Below are 24,806 nucleotides of genomic sequence, written 5' to 3'. Positions count from 1 at the left end.
AGGATTTCGGAAAATGTTTTTGTTCAAAGTCAATTTAACCTTATGTTAGAACATAGAAAAAGAAAAGGTTAATTTTGGATCTTTCACTAAAAATCTAGTTATACCGTTAGATACAAATTCAATTCAATCTTAAATAAACTTATCCAACTTTAACTGATTTTTCACGTATTTGTAAAAGTATAGTTTGTATATAATTTCATTCTCAAGTCTGTCGAAGTAGTCATTCTTTGTAAATCGTCTTGAAATCATTATATTTGTGATAGTTTATTCTCTAGATTTAGTTAAATGTACTGCAAAGATTCACAATGAATTATGAAAGAAATTAAGAAATTGCATACTTGTAATATAAATTGACACAAAATGAATGGTTTTGAAGACAAATTGTCTAATTGCTGATTATTTTTGTAGTATTATTGCTTGGTTGAAAGTGAACAGTACACGAGTGGCCTGAGTATGAATTAGTTGTGACTCCGCTTTCAGCATTAAAACATGTTGGGTTTTGAAGATTAGCGTTGGGTATAGATTGATGCACTTAGCCCAACTACCCAGTGCCACGAGGGATTGGACAATAGTTTCTATTACAAAGAATGATAATAGAGCAGTAGAAAGAAATTATAATAGAAAGTGTAGTAAAAATAATTGCTAAAAGGATTAACTAGTTTTTTTAATAAAAATATCATTATTCACAGTCTTATAGATGAGAAAAGAAATATAAAAACTTTTTTTAGTTTCTCATGGAAAGCCGAGTTCATTTAGACATCAATTCTATGAATTCTAGCTTGATGACATTTTCTTGTATTAGTAATGGGCTCTGATTTCACTTGTTTGATTTCACAGTGAAACCATATCACTTTCTTAGCACGACTTTTCTGTATGCCTAAGTAGTGAGTTTCCTAATTGATAATAGCTTCTGTAGTGTACAGCTCCTACGTTGTCTATTCCTAGAATCTTTCCAAGATCATTTTTGCGATCCCTTTTAATGTATTTTGCCCTAATTCCTGGTTGTTTGAGTGAAGTACTAGCAACACTTTTTCTAGACGGTAGCAATTTATCCACCATGATGAAATGGCCTACGACTGATACTTTATGCGTGCCAAAAATATCACCCCATGCAACTAAATTCAGTGGCCAATATCATCGAGGCAGAGGGTTCATCTGCCCCCCAATTATTATTATTTTCTTTAAACTTTCTCTGATGAAACTATACAGATTGTTTTCGCAATTGAAGGTTTGGGAAATTACCAACTTCCATTGTGTTATGTTCATCTAAATTCTATATCAGTTTCTTGACTTTAATTCGGTATATGACAGTGGGAAAATTGAACATAACAAGCATCATGTATCAGCCTCAGTGCTTTCGGTAGAAAAAAAATTTGCTACTAGTACAACCCAGAGGCAATGGAGGTAGCGTTTTGTAGCTGTTTAAGAAGGCACGATTACAAAGTATAACTTTATAACTGTTTTCATGATCGGTTACAATTTGTATCATATGAGAGGGTCAACTGGAGAGGTAGAAAGGGGAGTCAGAACAAATGGTTTAGGCAAACAAATCTCTTTATAGTTAAAAACAGATCTGAACAATGGGACAAGGCATTTGATTGTATATACACTCACAAGAGCAATGGATTAGACATGAATGATTGCAAACCTCAAAACCACACCAATGAATTACTAACTCTTCCTATTGATGTAACTTTTGGAATCCTCTTGAACCTCTAGACTGATAAAGCTCAAGCCTGCCTTTGGATTCCTGCAACAAAGCCTCGATGGTTTCATCCTGCGTCACGCTAGGTTGCTTCGAAGCCCATTCCAACACTCCAAGAACCTCGGCCCGAGCAAGTTCCTCACTGTCTGGCACATGCAATGCAATGTAGGAGAGCAGAACCAGTGCTGAAATCTGAACTGTCTGTTCTCCCAGATACACAAGCTGGACCAAGTGCTTTGCACCACCTGCGCTTATAATTGCCTTGGAGTGATCAAGGTGGAGGTAGTTTTCCGAGCAGGCAAATTTTGTGAGAGAGATTGCCGCTTCCCTTGACACTTCTGCTTCTCTTTCATCAAGAAGACGGACCAAGGGACCGATTATCCTTGTCTCTGTTGCCCGGAATGTCCTTGCCAAATTCCCTATAGCCTTTATGCAAGGAATAAGAAGTTTTGTATCTTCCTTCTCAATGATCTTGAGCACTTGATCAACCGCCGCCTTACAAGCAGGAGAGTTGGGTTTGAAAGCTGATCTTCTCAAGTCTGCATCTTGTTCTGCCACTGCCGTGATCTCCTTCACTGCCAAGGCACAATTGTACTTCACATCTTCAGACCCTTTCTCTAGGAGAATGGCAAAACACAACAGAGCCCTCGATTCAGTGATGCTCCGACAATTGGCTACGTTGCCCTTGGCGAGCTGCCGGAGGGCTCTTGCTGCCATTGCTTTCATGTAAGCCTTGTTCTCTGGGTCCTCCAGTTCCCTTCCCTTCATGTTAATCCCAGAGTAGGTATAGCTTTGCTGGTGGGACTGATGGCTTTGCTTGCCATTGCTATTCCCATTGGCCTTTGGCTGAGCACCCTGTGGGTTCTGAGCCATTCCATTGTCATCATTGGACTGTTGCTGCTGCTTGTTGGCAGCATGCAATGCCATGGTACTTGTGACCACTTTGTGCATCTGATTTGTGGACTTATCACCCAAAGGATGCTGCATGCGACTCTGCATCAGCTTTTCCTCATCTTCACTCTCCTTTTTCAAACTATTACCATTAGAGTTATTACTAGCCATAACAACAGCATGGATTGAGGTGGGTTTGTAGCTAACAATTGCGTATTTACTGTGCTCCTGGACGGTTTCGAAAGCAAGATGACTTACAAGCAAGCGAACGATATTATGCTGAGCGAAAAGATCTGGACATTTAGGGTACTTGGCGGCCAACTCAGACACGGCCCAGGCAACAACAGCTTGAACTTTCATAGGACCTTCTTTGAGGACTTTAGCGAAGACAGAGCACACCCCCGCGTGGATCATAATCTCCACGCTCTCAGGGTCACGACCAAGAAGCCCAATAGCCCTGGCGGCGTTCTCTTGACCCTCTTTTTTACCCTCCTTCATCAGCTTCAACAAGGGTCCAACCCCACCCTCCTCGATGATCAACTTCCCGTAGCGGTCGTTGTCACGTGCGAGCGACACCAACGAAGCGGCCGCGTCAGATCGGTCGTCGAGAGAGCCCGTGTGGAGGGTCGCCACCTGCTCCCAAATGAGGCCCAAAATGGGCTCGTTGGCAGCTATCGGAGGGAGGCCGAGATACTCGTCACCGCGATCCTCCGCCGGAGCCGACACCCGGAGAAGCCACGACACGTCGCCGATAGAATTCTCGAGTTGGGACGACATCTTGCGAAACGCCGCCGTCGGAATGATGCTGAACACGCGCTTCATGAGGCCGTTGGCGCGGCATTTCAGCACCAAAGCCAGCGCCTTGTCGAGGACGAGTTCGGTGTCGGCGATTATGCGCCGCGTCGGACGCTCGTACAGGTCGGAGCTCGCACGCGCTGCTTGTCGAAGAAGCCCCGCGAGTTTTTCGGTCTTGGATTTGAGTTCTAAGCACTCTTGCTTGAACGAGGAACTGGCCTCTTCCGCCGCCTTGGTGACTTGGTCCGCCAATTGGATCGGCTTCGCCAACAGTTGCTTCACTATCTCAGACATGGTTCACTTGTTCAAGAGTCCGATCCAAAACCCAAGTTGCAAAAGCTCGAGCCTTTATTAAAGAAGGGAGTGATTAGCGAAAAAGGGTTGGATTTGGTTGGTTTTGTGGACCAACAATCTCGGCTTTGATGGAGGGAAAACGGCGAGGTTGTTGAAAGGTGCCAAGAGAATGATCTGGCAATTGTCTGCAAGTGAATATGTATAAGTGTGAAGTGATGACGATGATGTTGTGTGCCGCTCTTAGGTCTGATGCGGGGCTTGAGGGCATGATTTGTTGAAATATTGGAACTTGATTTGTGAGAAAGCGCTGGGGTGGACGGGTCTTACAAGATCGAACGCGCTTTCTTCTTTTTATATAAAAAATTTAGCCTTTCGACTGTAATCGCTACCATGACAAGAAAGAAAACTATTTAGGAATTCATTGATTTCTTTTGGAGAAACTGGTAGGTAAAATGGAAGAGAGAAGATAAATATCTGAAACGGGTTAATAATAGTAGGTTTTCGAGATTTGAAAGGTATTAATTTTGCATGAAAAAGAGAGTGCCAGCGTTATCAACTTATCAGATTGGGTCACCATAGATTTAGAAATAAAAGTGTGGCCACATTATTAAAAGCATTTCGATTTAGTTGGTTGAGTTTTGTTAATGTTTCCAGACAATCCTGATAAATACAACTGAGTTCTATGGAATGCATATATTCAATTTAAATTAAAAAATAAAACATAGTAATAAATTAAGAGCATTAACAGTTAATAGTAAATTTCTACTTTGGTGTTTAAAGTTCTTTTAATAATAAAAAAAAATGTACATACTTTGAAAACTTGTTAAGTTTTAAATTATATTGTTTCTTTTTAAATTTGAAAACGTGGTTTCAAAAACCAGACTTTTAAACCTGAAAATTGTTTAACATATATTTCTTTCTCAATCACTGTATTTAAAAATAACAGACGTTTCATCTCCATTCAAAAGAGGGTGATGTTTCCTTTACCACTAATTACAAGCATAAATATGATTAATTTAAATACAAGTGTAAAGGTTTGAATAAACTAACTTTTTGTTTCTTCTACATTTTTTATCTTTATCATATTGCTTCATCGGTCATCTCCATCATATTGTTGAAAGTGGCTTTAAAAATCTATATGTTGGAAACCTATAACTTATTACACAACTAAAATATTCAGAAACACAGTTTTCAATTTCTTCAATTTTGTTATTGTAATCTTATTTTTTAACATAAACAAGTCATAATTTTCAACTGTCACTATCACAGGCAATTCGTCTCTGGACTATTCTTTTTTTCTATATATATAACATTATAATTTTATTTATTTTTAAATATTTCTTTTCAAATTTTATTCAAATTTTTTTTATTACTTATATATATATATAGGTGAATCTTTTAACATATGAGACAAAAATGAAAGAATTCTAATATATTTTTCATCTTAAGATGATTTTGAGTTGGATCTTAAACATACAATTATAGTAATACTTGTAAGGAAGAATTAGTTATTATTATTATTATTATATTTAAATAAGATTGTTCCAATAAAAAAAAGCCATCTAATTTACAAAAGAAAATATATGAAAGAATGTGATGTTTCATTGATAATTTGAAGTTGACTATTAAATCAAATCTTATTTTTTTATTTTTTAGCTTTTTCTCTTTATATATTAATGATTCTCATAATTAAAGAACATCATTTTTCCCTTTTCTCTTTCTGCAATTTGGTGCAATTTCTAACATATCATTGAAGCTTTTTTTATAGGCCATTCATATTTTTGCATTCAAATCAATTTGAAGGCAAAATTCCACCCTTTTTATTGCAAGCTTCAGAGCTCAAGCTCTCCAAAAATAAATTTTCAAATTTATTTTTATTCTTATGTGATCAAAGCATATATCCAACATATCATTAAATACTTATTTTTTCTCTCTTCCTCCCAGGCTCACCTTTACCAGCATAGATTCACTCACTATTCAAAGTAGTAGTCCGGTTCATAGAATCCAACCCAGAACCCAAACCCATCTCAGTTTTACAAATATCCTTCTTCTTCTGCTTCAATCTAAGTAAGCCCAAAAAAACATCAAAGACCAACAAGAAGAATGTTTCGACGCTTACCCGTTGAAACCGAAGAAGGAAAACCAAAGTTGAACAAACAATCAACAGTTATGGGGTCTTGCAGGTCGGAGAAGGAAGCAGCATAGATAGAAGCAATAGTCTTACAATCAGTGGTATTGTTTGTGATGGGAATCCAAGTTGGACATAGCTTTGGAATCCGGTGGTGATGTTGTTGCAAGAGAGGGAAATGAAAGAGGAAGGGAGGTTGCAGGAGGAACGACCTTTGAGAGAGATCCGGAACAGTGGCATTGGGAGCTTATGGCTACGAAACAACCTTTGAGTTTTAGAACATGATACACAGTTGTTTGTTGCTTCTATTGTACAATGATACATACACGAGTGAAGAGGTAGTAAAAAATGGTGATTTTCTCCAATAGAAGGAAGAAACATTGAAAACCCCATTAGATTCACAACAATTTTCAAGAACTCGAGTTACTCTCTCAGTCAACAATGTATGCTTTTCGAGGTAGGACCATATTAAAACCACTTCTCTTTCTCTCTTGTTTACTTAAACATAAGCTTCTCTTTTCCAGGCGTAATAATATGAACCATTTCTTTCTTTCTTTTGAATTCCACACTGTTGAAAAGAAAGAAGTGACTTTATTTAAATTAAAGAAGTCAGACTAAAAAACTAACATAAATAAATGAAAATTTTGTAGAAAAATTAATTAATACTTAATAGATACAAACTCAAATGATTCTCGTTTTTTTTTGTGTAAACAAAGAATTATCTTTTAATCAATGATGTTGTTAGCTTTATCGCTTTTTATATAAAACATTTTTATCCAAATGAAAAATAAAATTAAAATATCAACGAAAATAGTAAATTTAGTTATATATTATCAAGGAAATTAAAAATAGATCATATTTTTTTATTTATTTGATAGATTTCATATGTTTTAGTATGACTAAAATGTATTTTATGTATTATTTTATAATTATTTTTTAAAATTTATCCAATATGAAAGCGTAATTAATCACATTTTCTTTTTAACGAAATTACATGGTAAGGAATATTTTAAACAAAATATTTATTAAGTATGGTTTGCACATTTAGGTGTAGGTGGTTTCACAATTGATGATTTATATAAAATCTTATATCTGGTTCTTCATAACTTATATATTAGTTATTAGCTTAGAAGCAGGATGCCAGCGGATCAAAACGATAACGAACGAATTTTGATACGTAAGAAAATACTCCAAAATATTAATTACATGTCAGAGAAGCAGAAGAGCAGGAGAGTGAGGAAAACGAAGACAGGAAAAGCTAGGCATTGCAGAAAAAGCAGAGAAGAGAGAAGAAAAAATGTAAATTTTTTCGCCATAGTTGGGAGTTAATTCCGTTTCTGGCAATTTAACGGAAAGAACTTGATTCATACAATTTTTACAATTTTGGAACTCAATATATGCAATTTTAAAATCGAATACTAAACAGAAATTCACCTTTTAACATGGGGATGAAGTAAACATATAAGCCTTTATACAACTATATTGTTTTTTTTGTGAAGAAACAATTCAACTCAATTTTAATAGGGCCACATCAGCCAAAAAATCATAACTTTTTTACATGTAATAAATATTGCAATTTTCCTGTTTGTAGCAGTAGTTATATCTTTGTAATAGTCGGAAAATATTCTTTATGCTATTATGTTTCTGAAAGATTATTTGTTTCCTATAACAGTATTCATGGTAAATATGTTTATCAATGATTTTGAGCAAATTTAATAGTCAAAGAGTATATTATTTTATAAAATTCAATATATTAGTGAAATATCTCTCTAATTATTCTAAAAATATTTTTTAGATCATAATATTTCAAAATAATTTCTTTCTGTAATATATTTTCAAGAATAGTTTATATATTATTTAGATTAACTTTTGTTATTTGTGACTATATTCATAGTACTCAATTTTATTTTATTTTTGCATATATTCATAGTTTGACCAAATTCATTATCATTTACAAAATAGTCTATATGATACTACTAACTATCTTGGTTCGAAAATAATATTTGATAAAAAAAAAGAACAAAATAATATGTTTGGTCTACTTGACTGTTCCCAAATTCATTTTGAATAAAACACTTTACCAAAAATTCAACTTGAAAAAATATATATATTAAGTATAAAATAAGTGTAAAAATTATCAAAACAGAATGGAAACAAAAAAGTTATTCAAAATCACGTGTTTTGATGGAGAATTTATCTGTAGAAGTGATTTTTGCCAAATATTCCACATAAAAGAATCCTTTTTGTAGAAGATAAGCGAAGAAGATTCGATGAGGTTTAGAAGAATGCATTGACATACCACAAACTTATACATCGGTGTCAGAACACACTTACCATGATGACATAAACATTAATTTGGAACAGTTGAAAAGCTTTAGAGGCTGGAATTTAGAAGTTGCATTTCAAAAAGTAGAATGAAAAAGAAAACAAGATGCCACTAACTCGTAACCACATATAAGGTATTGGGCCACTTTTTATTTTCTTTAATTATTCGACAATATAGATATCATCATTCTTAAATTATTATTTCTGTATAAACTTTTACTTTTACTATTTTTAAAAAATCATATATCTAAGTTTACACTTAGGTGTTAAATAAGTATTTAACTTTTAATTTAAATAATAATATATTTTTCAAAATTACCCTTAATTATATCTACTTAAAGATGAAATTTTCAATTAAATATTTTTTATTATTTTAAGTAAAATCCTTACCAGCAAAAATAATAATACTAACGTGATATATCTTATTTACCAAATATTTTATAAATATATAATATTAAAAAATAATATAATGTAGTTAGATATCAAGATTTGGTCATATATATAATAGATCACATTATTTAACGTATATCTATTGGATCGAATATATACATAAAGTGAGAAATATTTGTTGTAATTATAACTTGTCCTTTAAAGCTAATTTTTAAAGTTTTAAAAATGTATTGACCGTTAGATCAAGATATAATATAAGTAGTTGAATTAATTAATATTGACAATATAGTTTAATATATTTTCAACTAATTATAAATATTCTTTTATATTTAAATTCAGAAAAGTGTTGGAGTTTTATGTAACTTAAATTATTGTAATGACTGTGGACATAATACTATATTTGGATACGTATCACGTCATACTGATTTAACAAATTATTTTAAAAATATAAAAATTAAAGTCAATACTAATGCTTTTGAAATTTTAAAATCGAATTTATGGAATAAAAATACACTTAAGTCAGTTTCCAACAACCACGTTGGATGATTATAAAAGTGAATGACACTTTTAAATCATCAACTTGAGATTATTTTTCAACAACTCCTTTTGTAACACGTTATGTTTTGCTCATAATAAAGAAATTTTGTGAAAAATGTTAAAATAAATTTGAGAGAGAGAAAATAAATTACCAAATATAATAATTTAGAGAAACTTTTCCTCAAAGTTAAACGTGTTTCATCACTTCAAACATATCGATTTTGTCTACGAATTTTATATTAACTATCACTTATTATCGATAAGTAACTATACCGTGTACATTCACTATAGGTTATAGAGATAAATGCATTTAACAACGTGAAAATCATGAAGCAGGATAGGTTATAGAGATCAGCAAAAGTACTTATTTTTCACTATAACGTAGTCTTCTTTCTAGGAAACAAAAAAGTTCTTTTTCTTTTTCACCAGTACCATAAATTCGTATACATTATAACATATTTTTCAACATAAATGATGAAACAGTTATAAAATATTATAACAAATAAATATAAAACGATCATTCGTTTAATACTATAATTTAACAAAAAAGGTTTTCAGTTAGATAAAAAAAAGTAAATATAAGTTAACTATTTTTATGAATATTATTAATAGAAGGGAAAAACGATTTAAAATGGTCTAAAAAATATATTAGAAGCATACAATTTGACGTGGACATTGATCTAAGGTTAGAGAGGAAAAGTGCAAAGGGATTGGTACGAAAAGTGAGGAAAGTGAGATTCTTTGGGTCCAATATGAGTTGGGATTCCATCACAAAAAGACACAAAAAGTCTCTTTCACTTTAAAAAGCAAGTTTTTCATCCGTTTTCATAAATAAAAATTGCAAGACGGCTGCTTTTATTTATATTTCAATAATCCTCGTCCAAAATTATTCCATTTCGATATGTTTCGAACCTTTTATTTTCATAAATACTTATCAAAAGAATATCAAAATATTATTTTTTGCAATTCAACGTTTAAAATTAAAGGTATTAGGTTCATCGCTCATATTACTCAAGTGGTTGACAGTATTAAGGTTATATAAAAATTTCTTTCTTTAGACAGTGGTACAACTAGGAAAAAATCACACCACTGCAAGAAAATAGACAGTGTGAGAAAAATTAATTTTAATAGAATTGTTTCCACAACTTATCCAATACAAGAAAATCAAAGTACCTCGGTCGAAGGGTCAATATTAGACCAACTCATCGGCATCAACAATGCAAACAAACCAATCCAATCCTTAATTCTCACACTGCTTACCTTTTTTACTTACTATTGTTCTTGGTTCGTGGAAACTTCGCCCTTTTGGACTATCATGAAAAAACTGTCATGGAAAAAAGTATCTTGTCATTGTCATGTTTGATATGCACAAATTCACAACCATTCTCACCTTTTTCTTATGCAAAACATTTATGATTTCAGTGCTTGTTCAAAATTTTCTGTTGCACTTTCAACTCCTTATGTATAATTTCATGGTACTTTGTAATATTAAACTCAACAAAAATAGCACAAAATCGTTCCCTTTATTAGTTTATTTCGTTTCTAACCGCTTTGGTCGGTTTGCTGAGACCCAAACAACGATTATTTGTTGTGTTTGTCATAGCCAAACGTGATGAAAAATGCTTTTAGAGATAAGTTTACACACCATCCTAACGCTTGTTTGAAAGGAAATTGAAAACCCTAATACAAATAAACTAATAATATGTTGCCGTGAACATGAAGTTGCAATACAACATGTGTGCAAAATAAAAATTTTCAATTATTTCAGCTGTTTTTTTCTTACGTAATTTTAATGTTTTAGTCTGAGTACGATCAATCATTTTTAATACTCAAAATTTTAAATTTTCACTTTAAATCTTGAAAACATTTTTTTGCGACAATTAATTACATAGAATATAATATATACTTATATATAATAGATTTTTTTTTGTGTACATTTTTCTTTTAATTATATTCTTTAAATAAGTGTGATTTTAAATTAAAATAATTATATTTTTATTGTTATCTTTTAAATAGTGGTTACTTTAAATTTGATTATTTTTAAATTAAAATAACTATTTTATTCTTTTAAATCGTCATATATTTAAATTTAATTAACTTTTCTAAATAAATTTTATATATATATATATATATATGAAAGACAATGAAAAATATAAACGGTTAAGTATATATTAAAAAGTAGCAATTTAAATATGGAAGACAATGAAAATTCTTATATGCAACATAGTTGTATGATTGAACAACATTTTGTCTCCTCCAATTACCTCCATCGCATATCATTTAAAGTAATGTACAATGGTACATTATACTGGAGACCAAATACTCTTAACTCCTACTCTAGCTCTATCAGTCTTTTATTCGGTCTCTTTAATTTTGTCATGACAAGGATCATCTTCTGTTTTTGCTATGTTATCATCTTCATGGATAATAGGTTGGCACATGACCTACTCTTAGGACGCGAGAACTAAAATAAAGATTTTCAAAGGTATGGATTATTTATTTATAAAATGTAAAATAAAAATACTAAGAATAACAATATAATACTTGTGGTGGGCCAAAGTATGACATGATCAATGCTTTAGACCAAGCTATAAAAATGCCTAAGGCCTTCTACAAATTGGATTTCTAAAGTTGGCATAGGTCCTTTAGCTTGGGAATCTCGAACTTCATCAATCGTCACATGAACGCAGTGGGGCAATAGAGGAGCACCATGAATATTTTGCACTCTTTCAAGTTGTCGTCCTATGGCCATTATGTGCAGGGGATCTCCATCAACCAATAATTCATACTGACAGGTGTACTCAGTATGATGTACAGTAGAGCATAAGCCTTTTATGCTCACACGACGTTCTATTGAAGCTTCAGTGTGTAACTCCATATTATATTGTTGTATGGACTAAACTTTTTTTCAAGTGCTCTTTGTATTTGTTGTTGTTGTTGAAGTTGTTCCATGAAACATTGCTTTATAACTATCATGCATTGGTTGATTCTTTCCTCCATTTAGAGTTCCATCTTCCTCAAGATCTCATGAGTCAAGGATTCACTTCTTCTTTATGGAGGACTAAAGTAATCTTGAAGACCAATTGCACCTCTAATGCCACGCACACAATCTGGGTGCTCTAGCTTTTCAATGGTCGTTGTGAGTATATCCTCATGACCATGCCCAACAAATGAACCTTGAGTCGGTTGCTCAACCAACTCATCCTACACCACATGATCAAGTTTAATCATAAAGTACTTCATATGAACTATGGTTTTGGGTTTAGGGTTTAAGGTTAGTACTTACTATTTTTTCATATACCAATTGAGGTGATTGTGATGTTATCTACTCATCGAACTTAGTCTGAGTAGCCTTTCCACATCTTGTACCTAGGAGGTGCAGGTACTAGGTTAGTTAAAGCCTCTACACAAGACTTTCTTAATCGTTTCTCGAATAATGCATAACCACCTCACGATGATACATGTGGTGCATCATTAAGCTTTTGTCTTTGTTAGGGTACTCTTCTTTTTTTGTGTCACACATAACATAAATTTATAACTTTAAATCACAAATGTATGCCTTGTGTGACTATAAAAAAATTAAGAAATAAATTTGTCTGTCCCTAGACTCTTAGATGCACGAAACTTTATTCACTCCTCCTTAGTTATTTTGTACTTATTACAAGGATTTTCATATTGGTTGCCTCTGAGCACATAAGGCATGCAAGTCTTGTCTTAAAGTCCCTCCATTTGCTGGTTATGTGAGATAAACCTTCTTCCTAATTTGCTTAATATTTAGAATGTCAAAATTTTGATGTTGAAAATAGAAAAAATGTTAATGAATTAAGTAAACATATTAAACATTATATATGTTTGGGTTAAATATGTTTTTGATCCCTTAACTTTTTGTGAAAATTGGAATTAGTCCCTTTTCAAAACTTTGGACTAATTTAGTCCCCAAACTTTAGAAATGTGTGAATTTAGTCCTTTTAACCAAATTTTGTTAACTTTATTTGATGTTTCAAACGCATTTCTCAGTTAACATTGAAACAAAAATGTGTCAAATGGTATAAACAACTCAAATGTTATCATGAAACGCACTTGAAACATCAAATAAACCTAACAAAATTTAGTTTAAAGGACTAAATTCACACATTTTTAAAGTTTGGGGACTAAATTAGACCAAAGTTTTGAAGAGGGACTAATTCCAAATTTCACTAAAAGTTAAGGGATCAAAAACATATTTAACCCTATATGTTTTAAGTAAACATATAGAGCATCCTACCATAAGAGGTTCTTCTTTGTCTCCAGGACATCATCCCAATATGCAATCACAATATACGCATGTATTTTGGCCAAAATTCTCAAATAGCTACAAAACTTTTTCGTATATAGGCTTTTAGGTGTACCTAATCGACAATCAATCTTGACCACTAACCTCTTCATGGGAATTCGTAGGGTTGTGACATTTGGAAACTGAGTCACAGAGATGTCAGGTCTACTATTTCCTGATCCAAAGTTTGTCATACCTAAAAACACATAATTAGTATATATAGATAACAAGAATATAACCAATTAGCTCTATAAAGTTAGAATAGGAAAAAATAAAAAATTGTGAATGTGCCAACATTAATAAAAAAACACCTATTAGGGTATTGTTTTCTCCCATATATCCTTTATTGTGATCACTTGGAATGACACATATGTCATCAGCTACGTCATTAATCTTGTCTTCAATGGTTCTTGATGAGAAAGACGTAGCAAATATATCTAAAGAGTCTTCATCATGATTTTTGTGCATGCTTATTCCTTTCAATATGACTGACCATTTTATATTGGCTGGATCAATGACATAAAATATTTTTCTTGCTTGACTAGTTATAATAAATTATTCATCGGTATAATTCTTCCTGTTAATAGCCACCAAAGTGAAGTCAAGGTCATCTGTCCACACACCTAAATTGTTATCAACCCATTTTCACTTTAAAACTGACACTCTAAAAATTACATAGTTACCTTCCCATATTTCTTGTATTATTACGAAATAATTCATTGATGTCGTAATTAAATTTTTGTCCTTAGAATTACCAAAGTGTACAACCTCAACTTCAAGCGTAACCCTCTTATTTTGAACTCTACTTTCATCATATTCCATCTTTGAATAGAAATAGTAATTGCTTATGTAATGGCCACCATATGTTACCACATTGGTGTTTTACCCACGAGCTAGCCTTAATAAAGTTTCAGAAACATTTGGAATAGCGTAAACCTTTTTCTTAAACCATGGTAAGAAAGTTTTGTTACGTTCATTTGTCTATTTTTCACTCAGTGTGGACTTGATTTCATCAGTGTGTTGCAAAATGAAAGGAATCACTTTGACATTGTTGTTTAAGACGAACAAATGGGCTTGATCAACTTCTTTTCTAGTAATACTTTCAATTTTCACTCCTCGAACTCCCTTAACTTCATGTCTACTCTAAGGAACTTCTACGGGTTCAAAACTTGGCATATAACTTAAGCAAAACTCAATGGTTTCTTTGTAATGTACCACTCTACAATTGAAGCTTCCGATTGATACATAAGATAAATCTGATTGAGATTGGAAGCAGATAAAGAGGAAGACTTTGGCATGATTAGGTTATGGATAGATAAATCTATTTATCATCATGTGTCAAGTGAGACCTTTCTTATTAGGAAGCTAGTAGCACTTACATAGTTTTCAAAATAAAGTAAATCAGGTTACCACTATAGAGATTGTATTAGATGATGAACTACTAGCATTGTTATTGCTTAGCTCATTACCAGACAACTCATAAATATTGGTATGAGTAACTCCACTTCTAATGGAAAACTTACTTTTGACATGATCAAGGATAACTTCTTAAATGAAGAAACTAGGAGGAAGGACAACAATAAAATTATCTCCTCTACTCAAAATGAAGTTTTAGTTATGGAGTTAAGAAAAAGAAATATGTTCATAAACTCTCAAAGATTCAAATATTCAATTGTCGATCTCAGATATTTAATGATAGTAATAAATCAAAAGAAAAGTTAAGGTCAAAAAAAGACATTACATGTTTCCATTTTAATAATCCAACACATGTAATTACAAAGTGTAGGAACTTCAAGTGAAAGGGATAGAATAAATAATTACAAATTTAAACTTGATTTTGGTTAAAGAAAACACATAAAGAGGATTATTTATTGTCTAATTTAATTTTAAAAAATGATTTTTATTAAAGTTTAATTAAATTTTAAGTTTATCATGAATTTTGATATTTTTAATTAAGTTCATATTAAATTTGTCTATCTATTTAAAAAATTTACATTTTTCAATTCAGTATTGATAGTTTAATTTGTTTACTTTTTTTCATTAATTAGGTAATATAAGTATTATTTGATCCCCTTCATTATATCCATGTGTCCAAAAAAATTAGATTTTCGTAATTAATAAAATAATATTATGGTTAGTATAAATTGACATGTGAATTCTATTACTTAGATATTGTTTTATACTAATCACAAATTTTCACATTTTTTACACATAAAGCAAAATAAGATACAAGTCATTCTATTAACAAAATTATTAAACTATAAATAATGAATGAAAAGGTATAAAAAAATTGACTAGCAGATAATAAAGATTCAAATGAAAATTCCCAGATTTGTAAGGAACTTAAAATTTAATTAAATCTTTTATTAATTACTTTTTAATAGAATAAGTTGAAAAACAAAAACTTGTTTGATAAAAACTGTTTCAGAGATTAGAAAATGAGAAAGAAAATTTGTCCAATAATAGTTGGGTTAGTGTATGAAATGTTGTAAGCAAATTCCAACCATAATAAAATAAAAGATTTATCTAACTAAATGAGGTCTTTTATAAATTCTCTCATCCATGAATTTTTAGAGATATTATTTCTCGCAAAAATCTGTTTACAATATCCGTTTTCAAGATTTCATCTCTTTTACGTATGATTTAATGATTTAAATCCATACAATTTAATAGTTAACATTTATATTGCAGACATATGATACTATACAGAGTAGAAACTTAACATTAAATCATAATAGAATATTGTTTCGTAACTAGTTTTTGTTTGCTTAGAAGGAAAAAGCAAGCTGATATGGAAAACAACTACATTTTCTTAAAAGATGCATTGACTTAGGTAAGAAACTTGTTCCAACTAAACTACATCAAAACTATGGAATGGAAAGATTCCTTCATGAATGTTATAACAGCAGCAATAAGAGTTCTATGACAAAATTCAACGGATAAAATCTCCAGACAATAAATTAGAAAGCAAAAACCATCGCATAAAAACTACAAGCACTCAAGAGTAGTCTATTCATAGACTAATAAAAATTTAAGCAGCAGTAGCTTGTTGGGCGGTAATCCTCTTCCTAGCTTCCTCGATGATCGAAAGCTTAATACCTTTACCCTTGGGAAGAGATACCCAAGGTTTTGTTCCCTTGCCGATGGTAAACACATTGCCCAGACGAGTTGCAAATTCGTGCCCAGTAGCATCTTGAACATGGATAGTCTCAAAGCTTCCCTTGTGCTTCTCTCTGCTCTTGATCACTCCAACACGCCCTCTATTCCTTCCACCTGTTACCATAACTACATTCCCAACATCAAATTTGATGAAATCAACAATCTTGTTTTCCTCCAAGTCCAACTTAATGGTGTCATTGGCTCTGATGACAGGGTCTGGGTAGCGAATAGTGCGCCCATCATAGGTGTTCAGGTATGGGATACCCTTTTGCCCAAACTGCACTGATCGAACCTTGCAGAGCTTGAACTGCCATCGAACAAGCAAAACAAGTGTGGATTCATAAATACTAAGCAAGATCTAGGTCGCAGTAACAAAATCCAAACAACTACCCAACCCAAAAAAGGATGGCTACAAAGGTTCGACGGGATGAACATTCAACACCGGATTAATAGTATATGCAGAAGAACTTAGAACAAATTTATTCAGTCTGTTATTGTATAATAGTAGTGGTGTAATCTCGTAAAGGAGTAGCAAAGGACGAAATTCATTCAGTGTAACCAAACTAAAGTACCTTAGCTTCCTCGTCCCTGACTGAGTGAAGGCGGAATCTACCTTTAGTGTCATACAGCAGGCGGAAGTTCTCATTTGTTTTGGGGATGGATACAACATCTGTAAAGATATAAAATTTAATTGTATCAAACAGAAAAGAAAACACTGCCTTGAGCAAATAAATAAATGTAGTAGTGTTGTAATGGGTAAACTCTCCTTTACACTAGGTTAGCTGGGAGTTTCAGTTCATCTTGTATAGAGAAATCATCAAAAACTAATGAAGCAAACAATAACAATATCAATGAATTACCATACCATATTATGCAACCCCCACTCAGCAAACACAAAAAATAAAAACTACGGTGACTACATGAAGGGAGCAGTAATTCTTAAAATTGACAATCGCCATACATACCCATAAAACCAGAAGGATATGTCTTGTCTGTCCTGACTTTGCCATCAACGAGGACATGTCGTTGCATCAGAATAGCAATGACTTCGCGGTATGTCAGGGCATACTTCAGCCGGTTTCGCAAAATGAGAATGAGTGGCAGGCATTCCCTAGATTTGTGTGGTCCAGATGAGGGCTTGGGAGCCTAAACATTTTAAAAACAATTTCACATCAGACTCTGAAATGCTCCCTTAAAACTGTTCAAAAGAAGGTGAAACTTTCACTTACAAAAGCACCACCCAGTTTGTCAAGCATCCAATGCTTTGGGGCATTGAGCCTCTTCAAATGCTTCTTCAATCCTCTAGCCTGTCACAACATACGGATTTCAAGTCTTGCGTTAAACAAATAAAACCCGAAGCCATGAAGCCATAACATACGGATTTCTTCCCCTCTATGCTATCTTTATAATAATAAAAAAAAAAAGACCATATTCAAATCTCAATATTCTTCCATCTTCATTACAAAGTGAAACCTACAGAATACCAGTTAAACTCTTCAAACTTATGAAGACATCGCTAATCGAATGCCAACACCAAGATTTAAAACATGGATCTGAATTCTAAACAGATAACAACACTTTGATTGCAAAGAAGTAAACCATAAGTTCAGATATTAAGGAAAATGGACATTTCAATAAAATCAGATAGTTAAAATAAAATGCCGAAAGGACTAAGATCAAACAATTACGAAAACAACGAGAAGGGGAAACGAACCATTCTGAAATTGAGAGATACGCTGGACCTCCCTGCTACGGCCGAACGGAAGAGACAGAGGAGTAGCCACTCTTTAAAACCCTAGTTGCTAGTTGTTATTCATGCACTCATTTCTCTTTATATTTTTTGGTCCATACTCCACCGAACGAACTTTGGAAGGTCCAAAATGCAGGCCCAAACTATCCCTCTTGGCCCAATTTTTAAAATTTTCGTATGTGCCATTTTTAACTTCTACTTTTATTCCTTTTTTTTATACATTTTTTTTCTACAACTATTTTTTTCTTTAAAACACTCTCTCAAATATTAAAACTTAGGGTGTTGCTCCCTCCACCACCACACATTTCTCCCTCCATCTTTCCTTTACTATTTTGCCATTCAGTAAAATTTTATTTTTAGGATTATTATTTTTTAATTTTACCCATTCACAACCTATTTCACTAATAACCTATTCTAATCTCCTACATGAGTAAAATACTTTTCTTTCATTTTAACACCATACTTTCTCTCTCGTCGTTGTGAGATACTACAAGTTGCAAAGGTTGGTGGTGGTAGAAAGAATTATCAAGAAGTCTCCTCTCGTGGTGCATTCGCTATCATGGTGCAGTGTGTGTCGTGCTTCCTCCGTTTAAAGGTTACGTTTTTTTATTTTAGGGTTTGTTTTATTAGGGGACATCCGTTGAAGGATGTCACCTCCGTTGATGTATACTTTCTCACGTTGGTCGACGCTCTGGACGCTCCTCCACACCACGGCGGCAACACTCCTTCACAATACGGCGACAATGGAAGCTTTCAAACCAAAAAAAAAAACTGAGAAGAAAAAGGAATGTAAGCGTGGGAGATGGGGAAGAGAAACGAAAATGGAGAAAGAGGAAGAGAGTTTCGTGGGTGGGTGCTGGGAAAGTAAAATTAGGATTTCAAATTATTTAAAATAGGGTAAAAGTAAAAATTCTTTTAGCTTAAAGATATAATTGTATTTAAAATAATGTGGGGAGGTGAAAGAAGTATAGGGTGATGATGGAGGAAGCAATATCTTAAAACTTAACATTCTGAAAAGCAATTATTGAAACTAATTAAAGAAGCAATTATATTTTCCTTCATTGAATCGTGGAATTAGTTCTAACTAAGAGGAAGTAATTCTAATTAATTTTCAATACATAATTATTTTGTTATAAAATATGCTAAAAGTTCTTCAAACTTTTCAAAATTTTTGTTTTCTCAAGAGAAATTTTTTAAAATATTTAGGCAATACTTTTAAAATTAATTTGAAATATTATAAAGAATATTTCAAAACAAATTTAAAAGAGAACAAATTTAATTCAAATGTATTTCAAAACAAAGAATATTTCATTACTGTTCTGAACTGAAAAAGTGTTTGTGTTAATACCACCAAATATTATCACTAAAGTAATTATACAGTTAATCATTTCATATAAAATAACGTAAGAAAAAAATATTATTTATATCATTATGAAGAGGACGAATGTTTTTTTTTGGCAGATAACTTTGTGAAATAGTTTGAGTGTGTATGGATCTCGAGGGTCTATGGAGTGTCAAAATTTAAACACAAATGGATTAATTTATGAGTGAAGGCGTTCTTGTAGTTTGTTATAAAAAATTATATATTTTTTTATGTCATGTGTTTTAAACATTGAATGAGTTTTTTTTTTCATTGAGATTTTATTTTGTTAATATCATGAGATATTTTGGAAACAATATATTTTAGTCTTATATTTATTTTTTCAATAAAATTTATGATTGTAAAATAATTTTTTATTGATATTTTCAAAAAATTATGAATAAAGTTTTATTATGTAATGTGTGTTAATTGTACATTTTAATGAAAAATTAGAGGGTTGCATAGTGAGTAAGATAAACAAGATAATGATAAATATTTTTTTATTATGTGTGTTTCTAATATATATAAATATAATGTTAAAAAATATTTATTATCATATTCGATTGGTATAATTTATTTTCTTCAAAATTATATTTAAGTAGGTATATAATATAATAATATTTAATAGAAATTCTTCCTTTTTAACATACACAATTTCTTTTAAAAAAGACGCTCATAAAGATAACTAGTTCATTTTGGATATGACGTTTTATACTGATTTTATCATTTATTTTTTAAATATTTCTTACATCTTTAACAAAGTAAAAAAAAATTAAAACACTAATAAAAAAAATGTTTTCATAGCTTTTAATTAAAATATTTAGTAATAAATAATATTGAAAAACGACACTAACAATAACATTCATCTTCCTTTTATCATCAATTAACAATAACTATGAAACAATAACGATAACTCTTATAATAATATAATAACTACCATTATTGTTTTAGGGCAAGTGATGACTTAAACAATTTTTTTATCACGTTGTTTTTTTTATTTGGATAGTTGAATTTCTAATTGTATAGAACAGAGAGGATAGGCCAAACGGTTAGTATTTGTAACCGGTCTATTCCTTATGTCATCGGTCAACCAGATTAATGTTGGTCCAGCGTTTAAAGGCATCAATGTTGGACCAGCCTTTAAAGTTATTAATGTTAGACCATAATTGGGCCAACGTACAAAATATTATTGGGTCAATGATTTGGGCAAATAATACCTGAATAAATAACATAACAATTAAGAAGGTAAGTTCGTTTTTATTGAACCTGTGACAATTTAAGGTCCATGAAATAACTAATAAATACAAGGTTACCCCATAAAAGTAAGGATGTTTTACAGAATTCTAATACTCAATTGTGAGAAAAAGTTCATTAAGCAACGTCTAACTTGAACGTCGCAGTGTCTTTTGCAGGTACCTCCCCTTAGTCTAAAGTCGAAGTGTGCGGAATAGGTGTCCTAGAGATCAGAAGACAGGAAGGCTAAACGAAAAGGTACCTCCCCCCAACCTGAAGTCGAAGTGTGCAGAGCAGGTGTCCCAGAAATCAGAAGACATGAAAGCTACAACGGTGAGGTATATCTTTCAACCGTATACAAATATATACAGAAACACTAACCTAACAGATGTACTAATTAAAAATACCTTATGCTTAAATAATTCGGATTCAATTGGTTAAGTAATTAGTGTGATAATATTTTACATTATAAAATATATCTATATGTTTATTTTATTGTGTTTCACAAAATGTTTTTATTTCACATTTACCAAAAAGTTATTGTAAAACTCATGTCTATATCATTAGTCTTTTAACCATACTAACACATCACTATGTCAACTCATTTGTTTGTAAAATAAATTTTGACATTGATTTAAATTATAAGTTAGAAATGCATAATGGAAGCAACTAAATGCCACATGCATGAGTTAAAACTTAAATCAATATGTAAGGTTAGATACAACATATAATCAATGTTACATCTACAATTTTATATCAATTTTATTTTTAAATGATATGAAAAGACATATCAATATTGAATATTTTTGTGTCAGTTTAGTGTCATACATCCATCATAATACTAATTGATATTATACAACTTACTTTTTACATTGGTTAAAATTTGATGTTAAAAAATTATTTATTTTCTACATCAATAACATCTACGTTAATTCTTTAACTCATATAAAATGTTAAAAATAACTTATATTAAATGTTTTTTAATATTTGAAAAATTATGTTAATTTAATAAAACCGTGTTTACAATATGTTGATATGATTATACTTTTGTAAAAGAGTGAAAAGATTTTAAAAAATTCAAATAATTTAGATATTCTTATGTTTCTATTTGGCCCAATAGATATATTAAAAAGTACAGTTCAATAAGACCGTTTAAGTCTCTTTATTATAGAACTGTTCAAACCTACATTTATTTGAGTTATATTAATCTATTATAACTAAATCTTGAATAGTTTAGTATGTTGATTATTATTTATTATTTTATTATTGTTTATTATAGTGTTATTATATGCGTCAGATAAATATTATTCTAATTTAAATATAGGCCGATGACCTATATTGATTATATAAATACACATAGCATTTCTAACGAAATAGTTACTTGTTATTTTCAACCATCGACATTTGCAAAAATACTGAAAGCAAAAAAGAAGGTTTCGAACGTTCTTGTAGCAGAGCGCTAAAGTTTGTAGAATCATTGAAAATGGCAATGCAAGAAATTTAACGTCTGAAAGTACATTTTTTAACGTCATTTGACGTTGAAATTGGACATTTTAGATGTTAATTGATGTCATAAATGGTTAATTCGGATGTCAAATTAGTCAAATGACATCAAAAAATGCATTGTTTGACATCATTCCTTGGTGTTTTTTTATAAGTAATTCATTTTTATAGTTTTACCAAACTTGAAAGTAGAAAACCAGCAAATGTAGCCCAGTTTTGGCATTTCATATATCAACCAATCATTTTCAAATTTGTATGAACTAATCAAAACTATAAACTAAAGTTATCACAAGTAAAAACCTGAAAAACAGAAAAATCACGAGAATGTGGCTAATAGAGATTTTTATGCACCATCACTCATAGAATTAAAAAAGAGTTATTTTTATAGTTTTACCAAACTTGAAAAGTAGAAAAATAGCAAATATAGCCCAGTTTTGGCATTTCATATATCAAAAACTTATTTTCAAATTTGTATGAACTAATCAAAACTATAAACTAAAGTTATCACAAGTAAAAACCTGAAAAACAAAAAAACCATGAGAATGTGGCTAATAGATATTTGTACGCATCATCACTCATAGAATGAAAAAAAAGTTGTCATTTTGTGCATTATTATCCAAGCTAAGGTGCAGGAAGCAAAAATAGGAAATAATAAAAATAATAAACATATAAGAACATATGAAAAAATTGATGGGCTGACCCATTTACTCTCTTTTAGATTAGAAACCACTAAGGTTTCTTCTACTCAAACAAAGGGAAGCAGCCTAATGGCCACCACCACCTCCTCCGACAACCCCTGCACTCTCTATGACCTACCACCACCACTTGTTTTGTTCGCCACTATCTTATATTTCCCACCACCACCTTCTTCATCCTCTTCGTGCTTTTCGGCCACACGATTAGCGACGCCACTGTGCTTTCCAGCTTCACCGAATCTTCGCTTTCCTTCACTTTCTTGAAGTACCTGTTGATGTTCTCCCACTTCTCTTTGCACCTTTTCGTGTTTCAGTTGTATCGAGCTTCCTCATCGAGGATGAGATCTCCTCCCATAGAGGACCTTTTGGTCCGTTCTCTTAATACTCTACATCCAAGTTCGTTCAGAGCGGCAGAAGGCGACCAACTCAATGAGGAATGGGGCCAGCTTTCCTTATTATGATTTGAAGAAGAAACCCTAAGAAGGGATCCTTATTATGATTTGAAAAAACAAAACCCTAAAAGGAATTTGGGCTAGGCCCAACAGATTGAACAATAATTAAAAAGTTAGAAAAACAAAATTAAAGGATAAAATTGTAATATTATTTTTTTAACGGGTAGTTGATACTCGCAGGTACGGATAGTGTGATACCCAACCCGAGCGGTTAACAAGCAGGTATTAAAATACCCACTACTCACAGATAACTCTTACCCGCGTGTACTAAATACTCGTAACAGATTTTATCCACGGATACCCGCGAGTACATTTTTTTTTTGTCATCCCTAACTACATTACTCTCATCCATTCTCCTTCAACCACACTCATTCAATTTTCTCTTTCATTCTTCACAGGATGCTGCTTCCACCCTCTCTTAGGCTGTGTTCGTTTGCACTGATTTCACTGTTCAAGTGAATTAGCGAGGACTGATTTATAAAGTGATGGTTGTTCTTTTGGATGGATTTGCGTGAATTTGCTCGGACGTAAAAGCGGGGATTTACGAGATTGCACTGTTCAACCCATCTCGCCTTTGATGCGCGGATTTGCCATGAAATGCATTCAAAATACTGATATGCCCTTATGGAATTTCAAAATACCTGTTATAAACCATATTCGGTTATCATTTTGAATAACCGATTACAGATATATGAAATCGTAATAAAAATAAATCCATGTACTGTGCTTTCACGTAAAAAGAAGAAGCCATGGTTTGAATAGTAAAGTGCACTGTGTACATGTGAATGCCAGTTTGCAGTGTCCTGGGAAAGCATATTTTCAATTCAAAAATTGCTTTTTGCAGAAGATCAAAGTTGGTCCGTTCGCATAAGCCTTCGCGTAACCGGTTACACGTTTTCGTAACCGGTTACGCGATTTCTTATTTATTTTTTTTAAGTTTTTTTTATAATTATTTTAATATTAATAAAATTAGGTATATTATATTTTTTAATTTATTAAAAATAAATTGATTATTATATTTTCTAATTTATTTTTAATAAATTGATTATTATATTTTCTAATTTATTTTTAATAAATTGATTATTTAGTTTTCTAATTTATTAAAAAAAATTGATTATTTAGTTTTTTTAATTTTTAAACATTAATTTTATAAATTATTCATAATTTTTTTTCTTTATAAACATTTTTACAATTAAATATAACATTTATAAATAACATTTTATATTACTTTTATAACTAGGGGCATTTTGGTAATCCTTAATTTCTATCAATTAAAC

At 31.6% G+C, this 24,806-nt stretch overlaps 2 protein-coding genes across 2 annotated transcripts; both read right to left on the bottom strand.

Moving 5' to 3' along the window:
- Window positions 1–1,536: 1,536 nt before the first annotated feature.
- On the bottom strand, window positions 1,537–4,334 carry LOC108318823 (uncharacterized). Its single transcript, XM_017556314.2, has one exon. The coding sequence runs from the start codon at window positions 3,683–3,685 to the stop codon at window positions 1,682–1,684; it is 2,004 nt and encodes a 667-aa protein (XP_017411803.1). The 5' UTR covers window positions 3,686–4,334; the 3' UTR covers window positions 1,537–1,681.
- Window positions 4,335–16,249: 11,915 nt separating this feature from the next.
- Window positions 16,250–18,389, bottom strand: LOC108343744 (40S ribosomal protein S4-1). The gene is made up of 5 exons (XM_017582468.2): window positions 18,251–18,389; window positions 17,766–17,843; window positions 17,502–17,682; window positions 17,109–17,206; window positions 16,250–16,843 (listed from the first exon to the last, which is right to left on the bottom strand). The coding sequence occupies exons 1-5, from the start codon at window positions 18,251–18,253 to the stop codon at window positions 16,409–16,411; spliced, it is 795 nt and encodes a 264-aa protein (XP_017437957.1). The 5' UTR covers window positions 18,254–18,389; the 3' UTR covers window positions 16,250–16,408.
- Window positions 18,390–24,806: the final 6,417 nt, after the last annotated feature.

This window comes from Vigna angularis, chromosome 1 (assembly GCF_016808095.1).
Source record: "Vigna angularis cultivar LongXiaoDou No.4 chromosome 1, ASM1680809v1, whole genome shotgun sequence".
Taxonomy (NCBI): Eukaryota; Viridiplantae; Streptophyta; class Magnoliopsida; order Fabales; family Fabaceae; genus Vigna; species Vigna angularis.
The sequence above is the reverse complement of the archived record's forward strand: the minus strand, read 5'-3'. Positions and strand labels throughout refer to the sequence as shown.